Here is a 26,348-nt window from a genome sequence, read left to right as displayed (position 1 = left end):
CACACAAAAACATGAATTGTCATACTGAGCAAAAGAGGGTGAACAGAATGGTGACAGCGAGTGGGGCTGTGGAGGCTGGGGGAAGTGAGAGGGACTGGTAACGGGGATGGTTTCTTTTGTAGGGGAGGCAGAGCTGTAAAAGCAGCTGCGCTGGTGTGGCTCAACTCCTGAGCAGACAAAAGCCATCGGGCTGTCCACAGTCAGTGGCTGGATTTTGTGGCATGGGAAGTAGATGTCCATAACGCTATTCAGAGAAAGATGGGTGCAGAAGAGTGCATACTGCAGTGGTCCCATTTATATCGAGTTCTAGGCAAAAGTCATCTAAGAAATACAAGTGAAACAATACTGGGGTGGGCAGGTGGACCAGAGAGCGATGGAAATGTTCAGTATTTTTTGAGTGGTGCGTACACGGGGATTTGTGATCATCAGAACCCATCCAACTGGGGGAAAATGCATTCTAATTGGGGAAAAAAAGTAGGTCCTGATCTTTTTTCTTTTTTTTCTATATAAAAAAATGTATTTTCGTAAGTCATGTCTCTGCTGAGTGATATGCCGTTAACTTTCTGTCTGTTGACAAAGATGCCAACCAGTCATCCCCGTATGCCAGCTGCCGCCACACCCAGCACCAGCTCACTGGAAAACCACCTTCCCCACGCCAGAGGTTTGCTCGTTAGCATAGGCAGCGTTCCTGCACATTATAGAACGCAGTGGCTTTTAAGAACTAAAGAGGAGTTCTCCCCTCCACCCCAAACTGGGAATCGGTTCCACTGGAACTTAATTTGTATATTGAACTTAGTCATTTTGAGACTGTGGGGTTCGTCATTTCCCCTTCCAAGAGGAAGTGCCATTTTGCATTTGAAACTGCTCAACATGCTATGAAGCCATCTTTGGAGGGTAGGGGACATTTTGAGAAGTCATGCAGCTCATCTAAGTCAAATAATACTTGCATTTCTGGTGTGCGGAAAATGTGTAGGCACAAAAAGAGATGAGGTGGTGGGGAGAAACAAGTGACCTACCTTGTGGTGAAAACCAAGCAGCAAGGAGCTTTCTTAGCACCTCTGACTTCTCTCTTGTGTGGGGTCTAGGAGCTGGTCAGACTAACCATCGAGAAGCAGGGGCATCCGTCTCCAACCAGCCCAGTGAAACCCAATTCCCCAGCCTGCAAACCCGATGGGTGAGTTCTGACTAAACCCTCCAGTCACTGGAGAGAGAATGGGAGCCAAGCAGGGAGGCTGTTTAAGGCCTGCATTCCTTTCTCAGTGACTTCTGGGCGAGTACCTGTATTACTTTAAAGTGTGTATAGCTCACCCACGTTTTGAAGTGTTGCCTGATCTCAAGGTTAACAGTCAGTGTGACTCTCAGGATACCATGTGAGCGTTCACGTGACCCACACCTGCACTTCTCCAGAGCAACTGCCTTTCATCATTGGAAAGAACTTTGAAGGGTTGGGTTTGGGGGATTTGGCTTGAGAGCTTTGAGCTTTATCAAGAAAGTAAACTGAGGGCAATGTGGACAGTTCTAAGGCCTTGCAACAAGTTCTACTGCAAGCCCCTAGACAAAATATGAAACATAAATTTGGAGCATTTAGAGAGCCTTTAGATCATGTAGTCTGAAGTTTCCTCTTACAGACAAGGAAACTGAGATGCGGTCGGGGGACTTGGCCAGGCTCCCGCTGTGTGTTGGTGATCAGTCCAGACTTGAAACCCCATCCCTGCCCGTGGAGCTCCAGGCATAGTGTCCAGGGCTCCTGCTTCTTAGCCTGGTGCCCCCCATCATTCCCATGCCCTGGTGCCCTTCTGCCCCTCCCAGGACCTGTGTGTGCTCTGTAACCTGTAATCCCAAGTTTTTCTCTCTCCAGCCAGTCTGAGCTCCCCCTGACAGATCGAGAGATGGAGATTCTAAACAAGACAACTGGCCTTTCCCAGTCAGCCGAGCTTCTCCCAGACTCTACAGATGAGGAGGTCGCACCCCCCAAGCCCCCCTTACCTGGCATTCGGGTGGTTGATAACAGGTAATTTTTATTTTTCTGGCACCCTCTTCTACTTAAGATATAATCTGATGAAAGGATGGTAGATGAACCAAAGTGAAGATGGTGCCATTAGGGTAAGAACTTCAAACCCAGCCCCCTCGCTCTTTGGAAGGCTTGCAGTCTTGATCTTCCTTGGGCAGGGCATCTCTGGAGGATGTGAGCCTGGCCCCAGTAACTTCCCTTGCCACACGCTCCGAGAACTCCCAGTGGAGAGCCTTTTAGGCTCAGTACAATTTATGATATGGAAGGAAAAAAAAGGATTTTTCTGATTTTTGGTTTTTTGGCATTGGTAGGTTTTATTTTGGCAGCGGTGGAGTGGGACAGGAGTTGAAAGTGTGAAAAGTAGGTGTGAAGTGTCTGATAATGAAAGAATCCCACATTCTATACCCTAATACCTTTTTAAAAAGCTTTTGTTTGGGTCATTCGGTTTGATAGGATTTCTTGATCTATTTCAGTCCTCCACCAGCATTGCCACCGAAGAAAAGACAGTCAGCTCCATCCCCGACCCGAGTGGCTGTCGTTGCCCCCATGAGTCGAGCCACCAGTGGCTCCAGTTTGCCCGTTGGAATTAATAGGCAGGTAATGTAGCCCCATCCGGCAAGGCAGAGGAAGGCTTTGGGTTTGGGAACTTTAATCGTGAAGCTAAAAGAAACCCAGTGGTCTTCAGCCGCTGGCAATGAGAGGATCATTCCTTCTCTGGACAGGACTAGAGGACCTGGCAGAAGTTCCCACATGGGGGAGGCGGCAGGGGTTGAGAGGCTGGAGCTGAGGAGTGTCTCCTGAGGACATCTGAGCCTGGCCCCAGGGCCCTCGCTTTTCACAGTCCCAGCACTCGGAAAGGCTTCTTTCTCGGAAGTCACAGACTTGGCTTTTTATTGCTTACATCAAAGATGGGCCTTTCCAACCAGTTTCTGAGCTTCGCAGTCTCCTCTAAGTCAACGCACTGATCCCTCTCCCCTGGGCTCTGCCACTGTTTCTCAGAAGTGACTTGGGCTTGTTTTTATTTTTCCACCCGAGGATTTTGACGTGGACTGTTACACACAAAGGCGACTCTCAGGAGGCAGCCACTCGTATGGCGGAGAGTCGCCCCGCCTGTCCCCCTGCAGCAGCATAGGCAAGCTCAGCAAGTCAGACGAGCAGCTGTCCTCTCTGGACAGGGACAGCGGCCAGTGCTCCCGGAACACAAGCTGTGAAACACTAGGTGAGCGCCGGGCATCTTGGTCACACCTCCTGTCTCATCCTTTCTTGGTGGCTGCTTTGGGGTCACACAGGGAGGCCAGTCACCGGTCATTCGGCCCTGGCCAAGTCATTCAGAGTCTGTTTCGTCATCTGTAGAGTGAGGGGACCAATATCCACCTCTCTCAAGGAGGTCGCAAGTTTGAGTGAAATAACCATGTGCATCCACATAGGAGATGCTCAGATGGCAGCTGTTGTTACGGTTAATCTGTCAGTTTGCAGTTTGACTCCCTTGGCCAACAGGAAGAGCCATCTGTGCTCAGAGCTGTAGGTGAAGGAGAGAGCCCCTGACAGAGGGTGAAGGCAAGCGAGCAGTGCGTGCTGACCTCCTGGTTGGCGCGGGATGCGTGCCGTGGGGGCCGGAGGGAAGTCTGAAAGGTAGCTTGGCAGGAAGTCTCAAGAGCATTAAGCTGTTCCTGTCCCGTGAGCTAGACATTCCATTCGAGACTTTATCTTAATCAGAAATTTATAGCAGGATTTCTATACAAGGACGTTAATCTCAGCATCACTGGGAGTCGTGGTAAACTGGAGACTCAGTGGTAGGAAATCTGAGGAGTTGTACATCCGCTTGGTGGAATAACGTCAGTCACGATACATTGATCAATGGACGAAATCCAAGACCCCTGACATAGTATTTTTCTCAGTTGGGTTTTTAAAAAAAAAAGAATCCTAAGGGGAAAAAAGACTTTTATGGAAATACATTAAAATGTAAACCAATTATAGTTAAATTATGGGATTGTGGATGATTTTTATTTTCTTGATTTTTTTTTTTGGCCACATTTTCTACAGTGGTCACACATTTTTCTTTTTTAAAAAATAAGAAATTCAAAAAATACAGGAAGATACAAAGAACAGGGTAGCAAACAGCCCTTTTCCCACTTACTTTTGCGTTTTCGAGCAGGGAGAAGAATGAGGCATATAAAATACAGCATAGAGATGAGACAGGAATCACGTTTGTGTCACACTCGAATGAATGGGATTGGGTAGGATTGCTGCTTCCTGCGGGGCCTTGTGGCTAACGGGTCATGTTTTTTTCCTGTCGTGAGTGCAGATCACTATGATCCTGACTATGAATTCCTTCAGCAAGACCTCTCTAACACAGACCAGATACCTCAGCCAGTGGCCTGTCACCTCAGCCCGTTGCCGGAGTCCTTGGGAGAGTCTGGGTCTCCGTTTCTCGGCTGCCCTTTCCAGTTGCCTCCAGCACCCAGCAGCTGTCCCCAGCCAGATGGGCCGTTGGCCCCAGGACAGCAGGTGGACACGCCCCCTGCTCTCCCCGAGAAGAAGCGCAGGAGCGCGGCCTCCCAGACCACGGACAGCTCGGGCTGCAGGGTGTCCTACGAGCGGCACCCCTCGCAGTATGACAACATCTCCGAGGATGACCTGCAGAACCCAGCCTCGGGCCCGTCCGTCCCCTTCACGCCCTTTGCTGCTATTCTCCCCTTTCAGCAAGGAGGGTCCTCAGCCTCTGTCGAATTTGTGGGTGATTTCGCTGTTCCTGAATCAACGGGTGACCCGGAAAAACCACCTCCTCTACCAGAGAAGAAAAACAAACACAGTAAGCTTTTGTCGAGCTGTTGTCAGGAAGCACGTTCTGTAACCTAACATGGGGGTGTGTTTTATCTGGGCATCTAAGCATTGGGCCAGAGTCACGCCAGTGGCCTCGTAATTTCATAAAAGACGGGGCCCGTGGTACGTGGACACTTCGGGGAGCCTTGTTTTGTCGGTACTGGTAATGGTTTGTAGAGCTTGATAAGCCGACCTGTCCTTGTGGCCTCTCTCAGCTCTCAGGCCAGGCCCCGCAGAGCCCGAGTGTTTGGCCTGAACACCCAGTGACAAAGAGAAGTGAGTGTCACAGCTTCAGGACAGCATTCCAGCAATATCCGGGTAAAGCGGGATGGACTTTTGAATTCAGTTAGAACTCACCGCATCCACAGAGGGGTTTTCTGAGGATCCCTGAGAGCGTGCAGGTTGCTGTTTAGAGAGGTCCCTGGTACCCCTCGTCTTCTGTTTGCGGACATGAACTGTCACGGAATGACTTAGAACGTGAGCTTGCCTGGTTGGAGCTGCCGAGGACATTTCTTAGACCACATATTTTTAATACAGGATGTTATTAGGGTCCAGGGGTGGCGCTGAAATTTTAGGTATTTGTAGTTGGAGTATTTCTGGACTGTCACTTTGCCATCAGATTCCTAAGTAGAGTCCTGCTAGAGATGGTTTTTCTGCTGGATCCCTTCACGGCTCCCTGTCGCAGGCTTTCTCCGCTGCGCCCCCTCCCCTGATCCACTCGCGCACTTCTGCTCCATCTGTCTTTGGTGGACTGGCCATCACCATTTGCGTATGTGTGTGGTCACCTGGGCCACACAGCCCCAGGGCTCCCTGGCCTCAGTTGCAGCATCCAGCAGAGAACTTCCACCAACTAGGAATTGACTCTCCATTCCAAATTCCCAAATGAGAGCATCTGATTGGCCCCAGCTAGCACGGGGCCCACCCTCCAAGAAGGGGAGAGTGGTTAAATGCAGCAAGGGTGGCCCCGAGGGCAAGTGGGTGGGCCTTGTCCCCCAGCTCCTTGCTGGGTGTCGCCCAGGCTGCATCCTAGCCTAGGGTGGTCTCTTCCCCCAGCTGGAGGGAGAACCGGCTCTGAAGGGCTGATGAGGTCATCCCCATCTGTCGTTCACTCGTGAGAAGCAGGGTGCTACTAGAGGGGATTGCCAACAGCAGCGCCGGGGACATTTCCCTCTGTGCCTCTCCCTCTGCACCAGCAAGTGTCTAGAGAGCTGTTGGCCTTTCCTCTCCACCCACCTTACTTGACTGTGCCGCTCTGGGCTCACACCCTTTCCTCTTTTCCTTTCCTTGGAAGTCTCCGAACCCAGAGCACAGGGTAGGAACCACAACAGATGTGTGGTGTTGCCTGGCCATGGAGCCAGGGGCCTCGCCTCCGCTTTTTAGAGCAGGGCGGGCCATGGCCCTTACGTGGGGCTGCAGAGAGGAGGAAGGGAGGCATCCGCTGTTCCCTTTCCAACAGCCTCACGTCTCCAGTGGCTAAAAATATTTTCTATTAGACTCTATTTTTAGGCTTTATCTTTCCATCAGTGTCTGTAGTACTTGTGTCTGCAAACCTTGAAAAATGACGAAGAGCTTAAGGTGTGGCATGCCCTGGGCCAAAGCTTCACACGCCATCGTATCTAGTCTTTACACTCTGGCCCCGGGCAGCGATGATAGCACGGTTTATAGAAGAAGAAACCGGAGTGCGAAGGACCTGAGCCTTGCCAGGGTCAGCTGGCAAGTGGGTAGCAGATCTGGGCTTTGGAGCGGGCCTGTGTTTTCCCAGCACGCTAAGGAGGCAGGGATCTGGCCCTCCTTTGTGGAGACTGTATGGGTTTCAGTAGTGACCGCCAGGCAGCAGGGAGTCTTTTTTTTTATGCCCCGTGAAAGGACCCCTGAACTTGAGGCCTGGTCCTAGTCTCCAGTCCACTCTTCCCTTGGGGAGTTCCAGTCTTTGACCTGGTGGAAAACTTGCAAAGTTGCTTTGCGAGAAAGGAGGGAGATAATCATCATCCCTTGTATTTGGCTAATACTGGACAGAGCTCATACGTACACAGTCCTGCTATCATAGAGTGTCCTTCTCCTTTGGGTTGCGCTAATGTCTTGAGTCTTGAGGGTCGTCGGCCCGTCTTGCTGAGGGCAGCCCTCCAAGCCCCTTGTGCCCAACGAGCTTCCTAATCACTGCCCGCAGTCCTGGGTGCCCGCTGGAGCACCGCCTGCCGAGATTCCCGGTGATGCTGGCTGCTCCCTTCTCTGAGCTCCTGTGCTGGGCTGCCTTTGAAACGGACCCAGTCTTCCTTATTTCTCGAAGGTCCTGAACCTCACTACTGTCTCTGTGTTTGGTGAGCAGGTCTCTGCAAGGACTTCAACATCTGGAAGGCCAGTTCTTACTGAAGCTTCCTGTTTTAGGCAAAGATGCTTGTGTTCAGTCTTTTAGGGAGCACTTGGTAGGCATTTGGGATCCCCTTCAAAGGCTTGCCTCTTCCTCTAGAACCTCGTGGTGTTGGTGGTGCGGCGTGGAAGAATGGCGTCGTGGGGCTTGAGGGGGTGGTGGGCTGCACTTGCTTTCCGGCAGCAGAGCCCTCGTGGGCAAGACTGCCTTTACCTACCCGCCTGTTATGGCCAAGCTCTGCTCAGTGCTTGCTGGAGCGAAGACATTCTTATTGATTCTTTTAAATAGAGGAGATGGCTTTGAACCCCCTCCTTCAGTGAAGGGCATCAGAAAGACAGCCCTAGAGAAAGGCATTGCTTATCTACCTTGACCCCAGTTGAGGGGGTCTCCAGTTAAGCCCCCAACTTTGAGGCTGTGTGAAAATACAGAATGAAGCCCTGCAAAATTGTCCTGGCCACTTTTGCTTGGTATCTAGCAGGTGCTTCAGGAGGACAGCACCCAACTCCAGATGGTACCTTCGACCTCTGCCATACATGCACCTAAGTTCCTTTGCTTCCAAACCTGGGACCCTTTTTCTTGCTAGCTCCCTCCTAGTGCGTGTGCAGCAGCCCTGTGAGTAAACTCATCAGCCCTCGTTCCTAAGGGTCCAGGGGCGGCATTCCTAACTCATGAATCAAGGGGGCATGACAGCGTTTCCCCTGCAAACGTGGACACGTTTGTGTTTATAGGGAATTCCCTAACTCTCGGGAGCTTCCTGCACCCCTGAGAGAATGGGAAGGGTGGTACTGCATTTCAGGCCAGCCTTGACCTAGACTTTGCTGTGGGGAGTGTCCAGTGTGGGTTCCAGTCCCACAGAGAGACGGAGATTGGAGAAGGGCCTACTCCCACCCAGCCTCCCAGCTTTGTAAGGCTGCCAGAAGGCCGGACAGTCAGCTCCAAGCTGTCACTTGCCCCGAACCCGTGGAGTCTTCAGAAGGGCCTGGCTCTGGAGTCAGGGCTCCAATCGCTAACCCCAGCTGGGAGTAAGGTGCAAGGGCTGAGGGCTCCGCGCCTGCCTCAGGACAGGGTGCCTGTGAGGATGGGCCCCTAAGGTGTTGCGCCTCCCCAGGTGGGCGAGGCCCCTGCTGGCTGCGAGGGCTCACGGCTCAGGCAGGGAGCCTGCCCCTGGGCGGCCTCAAAGCTACAGGTAGTGTCACCCAGAGGGAGCAGCATGGCGTCAGGTGGCGGGGTGGCAAGGGCCGGGCTTTCTGAAACAGGTTTAGGGAGGAGAGGGTGCACGTGTTTGAATTCAAGCATGTCTTTCCTCGCCGCCTGTCGCTCCCCTGAGGATGTAGCCTCTCGGCTGGAAGGGGAGAATGGAGTTTAGTGGCTGTTACTTCTTGTTTACCCGGTGGGTGCTTTATAAGACCCACCCAGGGCCGTCGCCTGGTTTAGCAAGTCCCTTGGTCGGGTTAGGTGACGTGTGTTTCACTCATTCGTTCTACAAATATCGGTGGAACCTGCTGTGTGTCAGGACTGATGGTGGGGCGGCAGACATGGTCCCTGTCCCCCGGGAGCTTCAATTCTCCAGTGACAGACAGTAGATCCTGTTGCATCGGCCTTGAAAATATATCCTGAATCAGATCAATCTCACCACCTCCACCCACACCACCATCTGTCACCTAAACAACCACAGCGGCCCCAGAGTTGTTTCCTCGAGACAAAGCAGCTTCAGGCAGGCCCGGAGGGGAACCCTTCGTGGGATCCCACCAGCCTGGCAGCGGGCCGGCCTCCTTGCCCTGTTCCCACAGCCTCTCATGACCTCACAAATGACTGCCTCACTCCTTCCAGCCTCCCCTTGCTGGCTGTGCTCTGCTCACCAGACCCCTGGCCCGACCTTAGCCTTTGCCCAGCCTGTAGCCTCGGTGTGGAAGGCGTCATGTAGCTTATCCATATTCTGGAGAAGCCCCCACCACCGGCCCACTTCACTGTCAGTCCCCAGCATTCACACCTGGTCTGTTTTCTGTCTCCTGGGAGGGTGTGAGCCTCACATGGCCAGAAGACTTGCTTGCTGGCCCCTGAGCTGGTGCCCAACACGTAGGTGCTCAGTAAAGTCACATACGTGGGACAGTCCCACAGGTGGCTCATGCTGTGGGCAGGGCTAAGAGGACTCCATGGAGGGACAAGGAGGGGCTGCTGGGCGGACAGCTCGTGCCGAGCCACAGGCAGGGGAGAGCCTGCTCAGCAGGACTGAGGGGAACAGCATGTGCCCATTTCCCTGCATGCTCCAGAGAGGGGAGGAAGACCACGTGCCTGGGGTCAGAGGAGTGGGAAGTGGCACCTAGTCTCCGCCATGGCCATGGGGTGCCAGGAAACCCCCAGGGCTTTTCAGCGGAGGGGGGTGGTTGCTCCCCATATGCATTTTTTAAAAAGAGACTATTTTTTAGAGTGGTTAAAGACTATTTTTTTAGAGTGGTTTTAGGTTCACGGCAACACTGAGCGGAAAGTACAGGGAGTTCCCGCAGGTCCCGGCCTCCCCCACTGTCACCTCTCCGCCAGAGTGCTGTGTGTTAGTCACCCAGCCTGCACGGGCATGTCCCTGCCGGCCAGAGCCACAGCCTGCGTAGGGCTCACCCTTGCTGTGTGTCCATAGGTTTTGGCCTGTGGGCGACATGGTGTCCATGGTGTGGCGTTGGCAGGGGCTTGTGTGGGCCTGGGCCTGGGCCTGGCCATGCCAGGGGAGCAGGGAGGGGCCCGCTCGGGGGTGGGGGGAGCAACCGTGGGCCGCGCAGCCGCCCCCCAGTAACGCCGGGCCGCCCCCCACCCCGTCTGCCCCGCAGTGCTAGCCTACATGCAGCTGCTGGAGGACTACTCAGAACCGCAGCCGTCCATGTTCTACCAGACGCCGCAGAACGAGCACATCTACCAGCAGAAGAACAAGATGCTCATGGAGGTATACGGCTTCAATGACTCGTTCAGCACCGAGGCCTCGCAGGAGCTGGCGCCGCCCCCCGCCCTGCCCCCCAAGCAGCGGCAGCTGGTAAGCCGCCCCCCGCCCCGCCGCCGCGACCCTCTGCTGCCGGGACCATGCGGCTTCCCACACGGGTGCTCCCACTTCCTCCCGACAAGCTCCCCCGTCTCCCCTCCCTGGGGGTGGCAGCGTCTTTCTCTTCCAGAGCAGCCCCACGCAGCTGGGCCTGGCTTGTACTCAGAATGTCTCCTCTCTCTGCTGACAGTCTCTTGTATTTTTCCTCTCTTCTTGGGCTCCAATATAGACCTTCCAGAAAGGAGGGACTCAATCAAGGCACAGGGCCTGGTCTGTGTACGGCCATCTGTGGACTTGATTTACATAATGGCCCAACTACACAGAGTGACTGACACCCCACCCTGGCCAGCGATGGCCCCGTGCAAACAAGCTCTATTGAAGCACGATGGCCTTACACAGAGCCGTCTGTGTTCCCGGCATGGCACCCTGTCTCCTCTGAAAAGCGAGTGAGGAGTCCCTGTAGGTACCGAAGCCCAAGTCAGCACAGAAGGCAGGCTGTCCTGCATGGGACCAGGCAGGTGGGCAGGTCGGCCGTGCCTGCTGCGCGCCGGAACCCTGTTCCTGCGGCTCCCCGCTTACCAACCAAGTGGACCGTGGTCGGGTGGTGGAGTCCAAGCATCTCGCCAGGAAGAGTGCACCTCAGAAAGGGATTCTTGACCTGTTCAGAGCTGCATATGCTGTGTTGCTCATAGGCTGACGAGTCTGGTAGTGTTTTCACCGCAGAGGGGCCTGACCATCTTCCTTCCTTCGTGAGAGGACGTGAAGGTGCTGGCCTGCCTTTTCTGGGAGGCAGCTGCCGACTGGACAGCCAAGACCCCGGGTTACTCCTCGAGCCCCCGCCCTGCCCCAGGGGCCCCTGTGCCTTCCTGCATTCAGGAAGCTCAGGGGCTGACCAGGCAGAGCCCAGGACTAGCTGTGTCTCACGACTTACACTCAGGGCCTCAGTTCTTCACCCACCCTGCCCACCCCAGGAACCCCTGAATATGCCCCAATATGAATCTAAATGGCTCTGAAAATGTTTCATAAAGGGATCTTTACCATGGAAATGGAAATGCCTGCCCCAGGGAGCCCTGACCTAAAATGTTTGGTTCAGCGGCTGAACTGGATTTCGTTGAGATCTGAAACAGTCTCAGCCCCTCCTGCCAGTGTCCACAGGTGCCCATCGGTCATCCTTGGGCATCTTCTCTGCACCGTGGAGCCCACAGGCTTCACAGAGGTCCCTAGGGAGCGCTCTCGGACTCGGAGCCTGTGTGGGAGAGCCCACCGAGCGCTCCGCATGCTGTCCGGGCAGTAGCGAGGGGCCCAGGAGTGAGGCAGACACCCTGCTGAGCACTGCGGCTTGGTTTGGCTTCACGTGATCCTCCCCACAGCCTCTGTCACCCCCATGTTAAGTCAACTGAGGCTGAGGAAGCCAGAGACTTCATTGGAGCCCATGCAGCGCTGGAAGTAGAAGATGGGGGACCAAGCCCAACTCTGGCTGAAGCCCGGCACGGCTCGTGACATGCCCTGCGCCTGCCGCGTGGCTGCCCTCTCAGACGCAGATGCAGGAAGGCTTGTACTCCATTTTACCAGCAAAAGTAGTAGTCGTAATTGTGCCTGTTGGCCCCCATACAGTGCGGCAGGCGCAGTTCTGAGTGTTTTATGCACAGACGGTCCTAGACAGGTGTCCCCATTTTACAGATCAAGAACCTGAGGCACAGGGACCTTTAAATAATGCTTGAGGCCAAACAGGTCCCAAATGGTGAGGCCCAGGTTCAAAGCCAGGCGGCCTGGCTCTAGGAGCGCACTCTGTGGAAGCATGGATAAGTGCAGGGTCTGCTCCCCAGGGGAGGAATGTGAGGCCCTATGTCAGCGCATGCCAGGCCTGCGGGGCCCCGAGCCCGCTTGGCCTCCTTCCACCTTGCCACCGCTTCTAGTGGACACAACGTGTATGAACGTTAACTTCTTAAATCGCTCACAAGGAGGTGAAGGAGGGCACCGTCTTGTCCGGGTGGACTCTGGCAGGCATCTGTGATTCCTCAGCTGAGCCAAGAAGCCATCCCTCTCCAGAATGTCCAAGCAGAATTAGGTAGCAGCCTATGGAGCCTTCATGTGCACCTGCCTGACTGTTCTCTGCTTTTCTCCCTCCTTCCCTGTCCTCTCTCTCGTCCCTTCTGTCCAGCAGGCCTCCTATGCTGCTTCTTCCTTCTCCTCTGTCTCCTACTGTGTCCAGCAAACTAAAGTGGCCTTCACCCCCGAGGACGGCAGTGCCGCTCAGGGCATCAGTGTGTCCGTCTCTAACTCCTTTCTCAGCCGGCACGGCAACTTGCCTGTGCCCTCGGTGAGTCGCTCCCTGCTGCTCTTTGCTTGGAAACGTGAGTGCGAGCTTTCATTTGTCGCCTGTGCCTCCCGACCTGCGTGTTGCTGCCCAGCCCTGACTCTGTCCTCTTGCAGACCCTGCCCTAGACAGGAAGGGGCATGCACGGTTGGTTCTCTGTGGCCCGAGGACTGTGTGAAGGGGCGGGGTGGGTGGGGTGGCGGCGGGGACCGGGAAATGTTAGTGGCCACGCTCTCGGCATCACCACTCAGAAGTAAACTGGCAGAAGTGTTTTGGCTTTTTATTCTGGTCTCCCGTTGGGCCGTGGGTCAGCCCTGTAAGTGTTCTGTATTTAAAAAGAAGTCTTCCTCCCATAGGAAGCAAGGCCAGGGAGAGCAGGCCTTAGCAGGACATGAGAGTTTGAGTCTGAGGGCCTTGTCGGCTAACTTCTGCTGTGTAGCAAACCACTTCAAAACTCAGTGGCTTAAAACGACAGTAACCCTTTGTCATTGCTTAGGACATGGGTTGGTAGGGTGACGGCCCATCTGATTGTGGCTGGCCCCACCAGCACCTCTGGAACCTCGGCTGGGACAGCGGGCCGCTGTGGCAGTGCTCCTCCTGACCCTTAGCCTCTGTGAGGCCAGCCCGGGCTTGCTCCCGCGGCAGCCGGCGGGGTGCCTGGGGAGCTGATGGGAGCAGACAAGGTATCTTCAGGCCTAGGCTCAGAACCGGCCCACTGTCTGTCACTTCCTGGCATTCTCTCCGTTGAGTCACGAGGCCAGCCTGGGATTCCAGGAGTAGGGAGCTGGACTCCGCCTCTTGCAGGGCTGCCACCAGATCACCTTGCCGAGGGACGTGGCCACAGGAAGGGCATGGGTACAGCCAATTTTGTAAATAGTTTACTTCTGAAACTTAGGGGACACTAACACTTTGGGAGGCATAGTACTGGTCTGTTACCTTTTGCTGAAATCTGCATCTGTCCAGGAACCTAAAGGGCTACCATTCTTCCTTTAATCTGTTAAGATGAGACTGAGCAGCAGGGGAAGAGCTTGGATGGGGCCATGTTTGGGTTCTGCTTAAAATCAGTTTTGCCTTTGGGTAGTTTATTTATCCCTCCTGGTCTCCGCTTCTTTCCTTCGAGATTACACTTGTCTCTTATTTTGTGGTTGTGAGGATTAAGTAAAATCAGGTAGGAAAGTTGATTATTACAGCTCTTGGTCTCAGAGTCCGGGGTTCTAGGCTCGGCTCCGTCCTCATTCTGCACGTGACAGCTTGGACAAATGGCTTCACCTACCTGGACTTCCTTTTCCCTCTACGACCTGGTGACTGGTTGACCAGGTGACTCACAGAGACCTAGCCAAGCTCAGGCTCCCTGTGTTGTTTTGTCTGGTTTCTGTCTTTGAGAATCATCCATGTGGGGCCCAGGTTAAGACAGTCCTGCCTGCGTGAGGAATGCACTGTTCCTTTCGCTGCTAGGGCCTAACTTCTTAGAGCGCTCAGCAACCCTGTGCTTGCTGTAGGAAGGCTGAACGCCCCTCCCTCCCCACTCCCGGCCCTGCCCTGGCACACAGACACCCTGTCTCCTCAGCAGGCACTTCTGGCAAGCTCCTTTCACAAATTGTGCAAAACTTGGCCTTTACATAATCCAGCTCTTGACTGTTTTTTCCCCTCTATGAACAGAAAGTAAGTGTGAGTTATCCTAAAAAAGTGTCTACAATGTCCCTTTTGAACAGTGTGGGGTTAGAGGGCTTGTCAGTGAGCAGAACTGTTTGCTACAGAGTTGATGAAAGTTTGAGGGCATTCCAATGAAGTTTGGGCATGAGTGTGTCATGGTTTTTATCCCTTGGGACGCAGGGGAGTCTCAAGGCACCTTGCATTGGAAAGACCACATTCTCTGTACCAATGCCACGGTGCAGCCCAAGGGAGTGAGCTACTAAAGGGGCTTTATTTCTTAAAAGGAAAGTCCCCCCAGCCTCCAGAGCTGTTAGTAGTGGCCTGAATGTTTGGAACATTTGACATCTGATGTGCTGAAACCCCGGAGAGATGGTTTAGTGCAATGCCACCATATTCTTCATGTGTTCTCTGCTTGCATTCTGAGATGAGCCCCAGATAAAGGGCTTTGGATTGCTCTTAGAGCAGCCCTTTATTCCTGAATCTCATCATTCTGTCGTTCCTGGGCCTGTGTCATCCTTCCAATATGGAATTCTGAAGGGGTACCCCTTAGGAATACAGCATCGGTCAAATGTGAAGACACCTCACTCTCTCAGTGACCTGTTACTTCTGACGGGGAAGATTCTAACCATTAAAAACCTCTTGGGGCACCTGGTGGCTCAGTCAGTTAAGTGTCCAACTCTTGATTTCAGCTTAGGTCATGATCTCAGGGTCGTGAGCTCAAGCCTCGCATCAGGCTCTGTGCTGAGCGTGGGGCCTGCTTAAGAATCTCTCTCTCCTCTGCCCCTCCCCCCACTCATGCACGCAGTCGCACGCGTTCTCTTTCTAAAAAAAAAAAAAACCTCTTGAGTTAGAGCAGGAAAGCTGCATTGACCAAGCTTAATTGAAGTAGAGGCTCAAAAAGCATCTTGTTCAGTCTTCTCGGTGTTCCAGGTTGAGTATGATACAGCAAGCACAGGGATTCTCCCTGTGCCCGTCATGCAGCAGGAAGGATCCTGAGGCAGGGTGTGAATAAGGCCAGGAGAGTCACAGGCCGTCAGCGGGAACCCCCTGGGCTGTGGAGGCAGGACAAGGTCAGGCAGAGCTCCATGGGGGGAGGTGGCATTTGAACTGTGGCCTGAAGAACAGTTAGGATTTCAGGGAGATAAGGAGTAAAGGTCAGGGAGAGCGAGTCCGAGATATTCCACACAAAAGGACCTACCTGGAGGATGGGGGCTAGAAAGCCTAATGTGCATTCTGGAAGGTGGCCTCCAGTGTAAGTGCTCAGGGATCAAGGTTATGGGGGAGCTGGCTGAAGGCTGGTGCCCGTAGTCAGCCCTTCCGTGTGTCCCTAGGGTCAGCACACCTTAACTGAAACCGACTGCTTCCCCAGCTGCTCCCTCCTGAGCATGGCCCTTGGGGGTCAGGCCAGGGGGTGCGCCCCCCCGCCCCCTCGGCATCTTCCACCCCATCTGCTCAGCTCTCTCATCCCACAGAAGTGTTCACTTGCAGTCCACGGACTTCCTGTCCTGCCCAGCTCGTGCTGCATCCTAGGAAACTGGAGCATCTGTGCAGACAGGCATCCAGACCTGATGTGTGGCCTCTGGGCCGTTACGCAGGCTTCAGTAGAGGAATGTGTTTTGGGAAACTAGGACTGAGAGGCAAGAAAGATGTAGAGAGCCATGGGCAGCCTCCGCAAGGCCCAGGGAGGCCTGGCCCCTGTTTCTGGTCTGATCCCACTGGGCCTTGGCAATGTGCCTGCCCCATGGGGGCGCTGGGAGGTGTTGCAGTGATGTGCCTTCCTACAGACGGCTTTCTGACAGGATGCTGGGGTCCTCCCTTTCTGTCCCCAGACTGTCTCTTGGTTACTGGTAACCCTGGGGCTGCCTGCCATGTTCTCACTGCAGCCCCACCACGTTGGCTGCCTTCCGCCTCCACTCCAGCTCTGGTCGCTGCGGCGTCAGCCCTTCCCCTCCGCACTGAATTCCCATGTGCTGTCTCCTTTTCCTGGCCCTTCTCTGGTTTGCATTGGCTCTGGTTCTGAACCCTGGTCTTGTGAATCTAAAAAGAATCTTAAAAGTTGGATGGGGTCTACGTTCACTTTACTCTTGACCAAGGTAGTGAAAATCTCTCATGGGGCGCCTGGCTGGCTTAGTCAGTGAAGCATCTGCCTTCAGCTCAGATCATGATCTCAGGATCCTGGGATTGAGCCCCACATCGGGCTCCCTGCTCAGCAGGGAGTCTGTTTCTCCCTCTGCCCCTCCCCACCTCTCTCTCTCTCAAATAAAATCTTTTTTTAAAAATTTTTTTAAAAAGAAAAAAGAAAATCAGTAACCATTAGGGTTGCCAGTGCTTTTCAGGTATGGAAACGTTGATGTCGGAGAAATGACCTTCCCGCACCCCCAAACTGTCTTCTGGTGCATCCTTTCTTTGCTGACTGCAAGGTGCTGGTTTTTACTGTCACCAGGAGGTCTGTTCAGGTGCTAGGAATCTGTGGAAATACTTCTTTACCATCTTGGCTTCCAGAAGATTCTGAGTAAGTAAAACTGCCAGAAGACCCAGATTTTGTGAAGAACTTGAGAAGTATCCATAGGAACGGTCATTTGTTTAAAAGAAAAAAACTCTTCAGGGCAGGAAGTCACGTCTGTATCATCTTGAGGACGTCAGTTACAAAGGGCAGGGTGGGGGTTTTCTGGAGCCACCAGTGTCCCGTTCTGGGCAGATGGTGATTGAGTGTGGAACTTGGGTTTCTGGACATCAGCACACATGCTCTCACCAGAGGGCCTGCTTCACAAACTCTCTCTCCGCTGTGCCGTCCCCCAACAGTGCAGCAGCGAGGGCCCACTCCCTGAGACATGTGGCGCCTCCTGAAGGCCCACTGCCGCATCTGTCGCTCGCCTTTTCTGCCCTGAGCAGTACCCAGCAGCTGCCACGGAGACTGTGGGCTGAAAGACCGGTCTAACGGGCACATGGGAAGGGAAAGAGTAAAGGAGAGATGGTGGAGCGGGGCAAAGGGAAGAGAATCACCCGGAGAGAAGCAGACAGAGTCCACGGGCTCGGCTTGCTTGGCACAACACACTGTGTGTCTTCTGCTGGAAAAAAATAAGCCCCTGCCTCCCTCGCCTCTGTTCCTTACTTCTTCCTGAGGTCACCTTATCTTTATGGCTTCCTGACCTGCTTAGAGCTCACTCACTCTGAGAGATGAGAGCAGGGGAGTGTCCACGGACAGCACTTGCAGCCCAGGGATGGGGAGTATTTCTCCAAGCTCCATCTCTCCTGGGGGTGCTTTGTTCCATTGGCCTGTCAGACGTGCCAGGGGTTTCCTTCGGAGTGGCCCGGCACTGTCGGCCCAGGGAGAGTGAGGGCCGTGCTGCATGCGAGGCTCGGGAGCTGGTGGGTGTTTCAGATCCTGCAACTTGGAGACTCTTGTACTCTACCCCATTCTTGGGGGCCTTACCACGGAGTATAGTCTACAGCCGCAAGTGCAGGCATCCTGCTAGACCTTGGACTTGCTGGGATAGGGAATTAGACCCCACACAACTAATGGATGACAGGAGCAGCCAAACCCTTCTGCTTCCATCCTTGTTATTTCTTCTTTTTTTTTTTTTTTAAGATTTTATTTATTTTTATTTGAGAGAGAATGAGAGAAAGAGCATGAGAGTGGGCAGGGTCAGAGGGAGAAGCAGACTCCCCACTGAGCAGGGAGCCCGATGCGGGACTCGATCCCGGGTCTCCAGGATCATGACCCGAGCTGAAGGCAGTCACTTAACTAACTGAGCCACCCAGGCACCCCTTCTTTTTCTTCTTCTTCTTCTTTCTTCTTCCTTTTTCTTTCTTCTTCTTCGATTTATTATATAGAGAACACACATGTAAGCAGTGGCGGGGAGAGGGAGAATCTCAAGCAGACCCCCCTCCCAGTGGAGCACCCTATGTGGGGCTTGATCCCACAACCCTGAGATCACAACCTGAGCCAGCCAGGCGCCCTGCATCCTTGTTATTTCTGTGAATGTTTCCACTATCCACTGAGTTGCCCGGGCAAGGAAATGAGGTATTGTCTCTCCCCCACCTCCCCCGACCGCCACACACATGAACACACACAGCACATTTACATGTGACATGCACGCCCACTCACCAAGCCCTGCTGCACTTCCTAGCATATGCCCTGAGCTGGTCCTCTTCTCCAGCCTTGTCACCGCTCCCCTGCTCCCCGCCCCCAGTGTCACCTCTGTGGCCTCCCTGCTGACCTTCCTGCCACCACGTCCCCTTCTCAGCACTAGCCAGATTCCCGTGTCCCCTCAGCACTGCGGAGCCTTCTGTGGCCTCACCAGCTACTTCTGCTCACCTGTCTCCATGCCCGGGCCCTCCATACCCCCCACTTTCTCCTGGCACCAACTCCTCAGCTCTCCCACACATACTTGCTTCTGTCGTCTGTTCCACCCTTCCTGATGTCTTCCGTCCCCTTCCGCACCATATTTTTCCTTACTTGCTGTGTGGACCTGAGCATGCTGTCCCCAAATCAGTAGACCTCCATTTCCTGTCCAGTGATGAGAGCCTGGAATTGTCCTGACGTAAAGCATAGTGTAAGGCACACAAGTGGTGTTTAATAAGAAGGGAGGCATTATAATATTTATTTTCGCACTGGGAAAGTGTTTCTTTCTTTTGTAATGCTCAAGTTCTTTTTTCCCAAGGTCGTAAATCCTCTGAGGGTAAGGACGGGGCTTATGATGTGCTTCCGGCCTCAGTATGTCGCTCAGGGCCGAGCCAGCAAGTGGCAGGTGCTCTGATGCCGAACTGACTGGAAGGATCTTAATTCACCCAAAAGCAGTTAGCAGGGACCAAGGAGGCATCTAGCTCTCTTCCTCTACCCGTCACCACTTCCCCACATTTCATTACAACATGATGCTGACTCATCCACTTCCATGCATCAGACATACTGGTTCCAGACTGTGGCTGAAAACCCAATTTCTTTCTCATTTTCCTTCTCTGCTAACCCATAAGGCTCTGGCTGCTGGCTGTCCCCAGAGCTTGGAGACCCTTGGCCTTGGAGACTTGCCGAAGCAGCCACTGTGACTCAGCCATTTCTGCCCCTCATTTTGAAGACTTCTTGCTGCTTTTTTGCTGGTGCTCATGGCGTTTTAGACGGTCATTGTTCTTGGACCAGCTTCAGACCCAGGAAATAGCTGTAGCCCCTTGGCAGACGTGCTTCTGACTCCATCGGTGACAGTCCAGCTGGTCTGGCACCAAAAGGACCCCCTTGGTCCTTGTGAAGGTCCTGTGGTGACATGAACCCTAAGGGTGCCGTCCACACACATAGACTCGCCTGTACCTTCACATTTCAGGCTGCTTGTCACTGCTCTGTGATGGAGAGCTTACTCCACTCTAGAGATGGGGAAACCGGAATAGAGAAGCTGAACCGTGTCATTTATTCAGTCTTAGTTAGAGCTAAAGTTTTAGGAATCCAGATCTCCACTATGAAGAACAGTGTCCATTTGACATTTATGAACTGCTTAATTGCCAGTAAATAATGGAGACCTGGTAAGGCTACATAAAAAGAAAAGCCCGTATGTAGGCTGGACATCAAGAAGAGGGTTTTTGTCCTTCATGTTCTGACACATTACAGAGTGTAGCTACAGCTCTAAATAGAGTTCTAAGAATAAGTATAAATTAGAGTCCCTGGCATGCTGTTTAAATCCAAACTGAGTAAAAATAGTTCAGTCAGATTTCTAGAACCGAATTCAAATCATTTTTTAATCCATACTAAATCTTTCTATAAAGAGTCAATGCTCTTAAAGTCAATATTTAGTGAATATACAGAGCATGCTAAAACGTGTTGGAGGTTTTTGCAAGAATATTATTAGCCATGAAACCATTAGCCCAGAATCTGTTGTTTTCAAGGAGGATCTTGTGATTCGGGTTGCAAAAATATGTTACATGAGAAGAAATGCAATACATTTCCACTTTCACCTATCTTACTACCTAAAATTCTCCCAGGCAAAACATTTTTGGGGTTTTTGTTTGTTTGTTTGTTTTTACATCCTTTGTTAATTAGAATGTTCAAATGTGTTTTTGTTTTTGTTTTTTTAAGATTTTATTTATTTATCTGACAGAGACAACGAGAGAGGGAACACACGCAGGGGGAGTGGGAGAGGGAGAAGCAGGCTTCCCGCTGAGCAGGGAGCCCGATGCGGGGCTCAATCCCAGGACCCTGGGATCATGACCTGAGCTGAAGGCAGACGCTTAATGACTGAGCCACCCAGGCGCCCCAGTTCAAATGGTTTTTAAAAATAGATTCCACCGGGGCGCCTGGGTGGCTCAGTTGGTTGGGCAACTGCCTTCGGCTCGGGTCATGATCCTGGCGTCCCGGGATCGAGTCCCGCATCGGGCTCCCTGCTCAGCAGGGAGTCTGCTTCTCCCTCTGACCGTTCTCCCTCTCATGCTCTCTGTATCTCATTTTCTCTGTCTCAAATAAATAAATAAAATCTTAAAAAAAAATAAAAATAAAAATAGATTCCACCAAGAAGTTTATTCAAAAAGAGAGGAGGTATTTTTTGGATCCAGGATGATGCTGATGTTGCCTTTCTTTGATGAGTACTGTCCTATCACTCCTACACCCGGGAGTGGCTCTCCTTGCCAGGAGCAGAGAGAGGTCCCCGGGGCAGGGGCTCGTGGCATGGGCCTCAGAATCTGCTGCTTGGCTTTGGAAACTTACCCTTTGACATTATGTAAAACATAGTTGTTATAAATTAACACAAAGGCATCGAAGAAGGAAGTTGCTTCTGGGCCTAAGGGGGCCCCCCCGAAGGAAGGCTTTGGTAAAGAGTAGTTGACTGAGACCAGGAAGGAGAGAGGAGACACATCGAGCAGACTTCCTCCCAGTCGTGCCGCACAGAGTGACGAGGAATGTTATCAAGGGTCCTTCCTGGTGACTTTCCTTCTCTTAAGAGCCAAACCAGGCCTGCTTCTCTCCAGGAGACCCATCCCCCAGAGATGGTGGAGGGTGTTGTGCAGTGGCTGAAAGCTTGACTTCCTTCCAAGAGAAATCACTTAGCCCCATGTTGTATTGACACTTGCAGTCTCTGGTTTAAGGAAAGTGTGAGCCCAGGACCAGTGCTGAGTGAGCTGCGGTTCCCAGTGCTTCTCTGTACGGGAAGGAAGCCCAACCCACACTAAAGCTGCCGTTGCCCTTGGGTGTGTTTTCTCACAAATGATGGAGACGAATGTAAGTCTGAAAGCCAGCCGTCCAACAGCTTCTCTGTGTTGGTAAGCAGCATCCAGAAACACTGAAGTCATAAGTCTTGCTTGAGCCAAGAGTATGCAGTAATGACCCATCTCTGGCAACTTCTGTGCTTCCCAGACACTTTACGACAGTAAAGTCCATTCACTCAGATGATGGCATCGCCGGGTAATTGGGAGGGTTGAAAGTTCCTCAAAGCTCGGAGCCCCAGTCACCGCGACCGCAGAGCCGGCAGGGTCACCGGCCTGTGGCTCTGGCCACGGCTGCTGGCGCACGCTGCCCCCTTGGACACCCCCGTTCGTCCCGACTGTCACAGGAATTAAATGGATGTCTGTTAAAGTGAGGAATCAATTTTGCATTTAAAGATCTCTATTCCTGCTTTCTTGCCAGCACAGGGCTCATCCCTAGTCATCTTTCATGCCAAGACTAGAGTGGAGACAAAGTATCCTTGAAAACTGACACCTGGCCAGCTTCGGGGGGCTTTGCATTCCAGCGTGTGCACGGCCACGCATCGACATATCGGCTTATCAGCCATCATTTTTCCACCCAGAAGACTCACAGCGGTTTGTTCACGTGTCTGTTTTCAAAAGAGCAGATTGCCAGTTCCTGCATCTCTCGTGAGGGCAGATGTTGTCTCTGCATCCCCGGCTTGTATGTCAAGCCTCAGCTCCCTGCCTATTGCTTGCTGGTCATCACAAAGATCTCCCAGCCAGATAGTAGGTGTATCCCACAGAGCTGTAGGATTATACGGTTGGGGCCTGTCACATGCCCAGAATGTTCGGTGAGCGGGACATCCCCCGCACCTCTCTTAGGAGCCAAGCTGTGTGTTAGGAGGTGTGTGGCCTGCACTTTCAGCCTGTTTCTTCTTCTTTGTGATAAGGATCATAGCAGCCCTTCGTGTAGATGAAATGAGATGATCCATGCAAACCCTTAGCACCTCATCTGACCAGCAGGCATCGTCCTTCCCAGATGGTCCTTGCTGGCACTTTGACTGATGGTGTGATCAAGGCTGACGATGGGGACCAGGCAACCCCTTCTAACTGCTCTCTTTCCCAGGAACTTGCTCTGGCACTCCCAGATCTTCTGCAGAAATCTGCAGTCTCCAGCCAGGCAGCCCCCCTCGTGGTATAAGATCCTCAGCCCAAACAGGCTTACTCTGGCTATAAATAAAAATTCCTGCCACAGAAAGCACAGCAGCTCTCTGTCAGAAGCACAGCCAAGCACCAGCCAGGTCCTAGAATAAACTCCAGGCAGTGATGAAGTGGTGTTTCTGCTCGGCGGCCAGCCTGCCTTTCTCCCTGCCACGATGAAGAATGTGGTCTTACAGGCTAGAAGTACTTCTGCAGAGACTGGCCTTGTGGACAATGGTGTGATGATGAGCCCCAATGCGGCCCTCCCCTCCCGAGTTGCAGGAGGGGCACTGAGGGTGCTTTGTGTGCTTAGAGAGCCGTGCCTTGCATCTCCCCACCCCCTTGAAGGTATTTTTCAAGCTTGGCTCTTGTCCCAGCAGGACTGCATAGCTGGAATACCAGGGCTGCTCACAGGCTGGGGCTGCTGAGGGAGGGAAGGGCAGGCCAGCTGGGGAGGCTTTGTCCTGGAGATGGGAGCCTCCTTGCTTTCTCCTTGGTGGCTGCCCCTCCCCTGCAGCACACGTCCTTGCGGCATCCAGAGCCTCTCCGCCCGTCCCCGGTCTCCCAGTGCGGCGGGGGAAGCTTGTCGGTTACCCTTCCCCGCTCGGAGCTGAGACATTGCTGCGAGTCGGGGTATCCTGGGCGCTTCAGTTATAATATGAGAGTCAACGCATATGTATTCCTTTGTTCGGGAAATAGGTAGTAGACCCCGTTAAGCCCCTCAGCTCTGCGGTTTGGAGTGGCTCCCCGACTGGTACTTCGGCAGGTGAGGGAGGAGAGCTGAGAGTGTTCGTCACGTGCCGCCACCCTGCTCAGGACTGCAGAGTGTCAGCTCAGTAAATCCACACAGACCCTCCGAAAGGAGTGCTGGTGTTTTCATCCCCGTTTCATTTATTTTTGTTTGTTTTTTTATTCAAGTGTAATTAACATACATTAGTACATGTTTCCATCCCCGTTTTAAAGATGAAGAAACCAGGGTGCCCGGCTGGCTCAGTCAGAGGAGCGTGCAGCTCTTGATCTCAGGGTCGTGAGTTCGAGGCCCACGCTGAGTGTAGAGATGACTTAAAAAATAAAGACGAAGAAACCGAGGCTCAGGAACTTCAGTTATTTACCCAAGTTCACACAGGTAGAAAGAGATGGCCCAGAGCCCAGTCTGTGTGACTTGAGATTGTGTCCTCAGCAGTCACCCTTGTACCATCTCCCAGAAGAGGCACCCACGGTGTGTGTGAGCCGGCCACCCGACTCAGATCAGAGCTTGTTCAGAAGGTCCCATCAGACTTGGCAGCATCGTGTGATCGTGCAGAAACCGCTTATGTAGATACGTCAGGTGCTCAGTCACTGCAGGGCCTGGTGGAGTGCTGAGTAAGCTTACGTTGGGGGGTGGGGGGGTCAACGAGGGCAGTGTCAGGACTCTTGAAAGAACTGGCATATCCCTCAGTCTGTTCAGGCTGCTCGAACCCAGTTCCACAGACTGGGTGGTAATACACAGCACGGTTCTAGAGGCGGAAGGTCCAAGGTCAGGCTGCCAACAGGGCTGGTGCCCCTTCCAGTCGCAGACTTTTTTTTTTATTAAAGATTTTATTTATTTATTTGCGAGAGAGAGAATGAGAGAGAACACATGAGAGGGGGGAGGGTCAGAGGGAGAAGCAGACCCCCCGCCGAGCAGGGAGTCCGATGCGGGACTCGATCCCGGGACTCCAGGATCATGACCTGAGCCGAAGGCAGTCGCTTAACCAACTGAACCACCCAGGCACCCAGGTCGCAGACTTTTCATTGTGTTCTCACATGATGGAAGGGCAAGGCATCTCTCTGGATCCTCTCTTATATGGCACTAATCACGTTTATGAGAGGTCTTAAGAGCCTCCCAAAGGTCCCCACCTCCTGATACCACCACCTATGGGAGTTAGGATTTCAGCATATAAATTGAGAGGTACAAACATTCAGCAACACTGATCTTAAACTAGTTGAATTCATGCGCAAGGGAGAGGCCTCTGTCAGATCTCAAGGCAGCAGCTACCCTTGGGGATGCGCAGGCAGGAGATCTGAGAACCTGGCTCCTGCGTGAGACCGTGAGACCGAAGCCACTGCCTGAAGCGGCGGTGTGGGCTTCCCTCAGGGTGGCCTCCCAGGACCAGGCCCTGCCATCTGCTGGCCAGTGCGTTCCCCCACACTGTCTGTGGCCTTTCCCGGCCAGTGAGAGCCTCACTATGGGGGGACATTTACCAGGAATGCACTGGAGAGTCCTAGAAGCCAAACACTTTACCCTACTGCCATCCCCAGCAAGGCCTAGGGTGAGTCCCCTATGCCTGGGTGGTCACTGGGAAAGGCCGGTGAAACGTGGCACCTGGCTGATGAGGGCACTGTGGATACTCCGGCGCCTCAGCCGCCAGTATGAGAGCCTCGGAGCCAGGGATCCCCTCATGCAGCTCGTTCAGAAAGAAGGTTGGGCACGGAGCTTCTTACCAAGAAGCCAAACCTTCAGTGTCTCACTCAAAACACGGATGGCACTCCCCACCGATTCGTTTGGCCACGTACAGGGTTGGTCTTGATTTTGGGAGTTAGATGGAGAAACAGAATGTGTGAGAGGGAGTAGGCACCATGGGCAGGTGTCCTGAGTCTGATGTAAACCATCCAAGCTGAAGGAAGCTTTAATCAGTCCAGCCAGGAAGGAGCCAGGGCCAGGCCAGCAGCGGGTGGGACGGAGGGGGGAGCGTGCCTGTCACTTGAGTTGTGGCCACTCTCAGTCCAGGGCAAAGTGTAACTTTGTAAAACCACCTAAGGATGTGAGTGGCTTTAACCTCCTGTTTAAAATTGTATTTCTTCTTCCTCCTTTTCCTTGTCCTGGGTTCTGAAAATCCAGTGGCAAAATGCAGAGAACGTTTGAGTGAGTGATGTGCACATTTGCGTTGAACTTGGCTCTTGCCAGATTCCAGCATCTATAGTGGGCAAGTGGGCCTGGCAAGGACTTTGGATACAGACCCTTCCACATGCCCCTCTCCCATTACCCTGTGACAGCATCAGGTTGTCAGGCCCTTTATGGGACATGGCGACATTGTCAGGTTCTGAGCCTGGTGGCCCCTGGTCCCAGAGCTCCTCTGTCCCTCCTCCTGCAGCAGAGCCCAGGCCTGGACAGTGCTCGTTGACTAAGAAGCTGTGGGCATTCACTGTCACCCCTCAGCCTGGCTCCAGGCCTCTCTCTCGATGAGAATCTGGGAGGGTGTACCCTTGCCCCTGTAAGGTGGTATCAGAAGCCTTGCAAGCCCCTTCATTTGTTAAAAAAAAAAGGGGGGAAGATTGTATAGGAAGGGGCATGAACTCAGAAATTCTTAGCATTTTGACAGCACGGTCCTTCCAACCATTTTTAAGGCCTAAACCTTCCCTTCCAAGAGCATTTCAGGTGGATTACGGTATTTAAAAGGCTGTAGTGTTTGACTTTTAAGGGATAAAACCAGAGATTCATGCAGAAGATTCAAAATGAGTAAATAGGACCCAGGCGTCTGAGTGCACATACTGAATTTAGCCACAAGTTCTGAAGGGATGAAGGCATGGGTTGGGTTTGGCGGAGCAGAAAGTGGGACCCCCTGGACAGCATGCAGGGCTGGCTCTTCTTTGGGGGTGCCCGCGTCCTACTGTTCAGACGCCGAAGAAGGGGCTGGTCGGTTCTCAGGCCCTTCTCAAGGGAGGATGTGCCCGGGTTGGGGAACCTCGGCCAGAGGAGTGCGGGGGTTGGTTTGGCCTGGTCGGTGGTCCTCATTAGAATTACTGTAAACAGCCTGCCACAGTTCAGCTGAGTTAATCTAATGACTTTTTC

The 26,348-nt window shown here is 53.1% G+C and overlaps 1 protein-coding gene across 4 annotated transcripts in view; it reads left to right on the top strand.

The window, feature by feature from the left end:
• Positions 1-26,348, top strand: part of RAPGEF1 (Rap guanine nucleotide exchange factor 1) — a 141,000-nt gene that overhangs the window by 88,533 nt on the left and 26,119 nt on the right. For 2 of the 4 annotated variants that reach the window (XM_045883404.3, XM_045883403.3), the window contains 6 exons: positions 1,086-1,174; positions 1,859-2,011; positions 2,485-2,608; positions 3,047-3,230; positions 4,317-4,823; positions 10,022-10,221. In XM_045883404.3, the coding sequence (XP_045739360.2) occupies positions 1,086-1,174; positions 1,859-2,011; positions 2,485-2,608; positions 3,047-3,230; positions 4,317-4,823; positions 10,022-10,221 (1,257 nt within the window). Of the gene's footprint in view, positions 1-1,085; positions 1,175-1,858; positions 2,012-2,484; positions 2,609-3,046; positions 3,231-4,316; positions 4,824-10,021; positions 10,222-12,388; positions 12,548-26,348 lie in introns of all 4 variants that reach the window. The other 2 variants (XM_045883400.3, XM_045883395.3) reach the window with 2 other exon arrangements.

Source organism: Mirounga angustirostris, unplaced genomic scaffold, assembly GCF_029215605.1.
Source record: "Mirounga angustirostris isolate CCGP_5_RB_7025 unplaced genomic scaffold, mMirAng1.0.hap1 SCAF_15, whole genome shotgun sequence".
Lineage (NCBI taxonomy): Eukaryota > Metazoa > Chordata > Mammalia > Carnivora > Phocidae > Mirounga > Mirounga angustirostris.
Note: the sequence above shows the minus strand (reverse complement) of the source record. Positions and strands in the feature narration are given on the sequence as shown.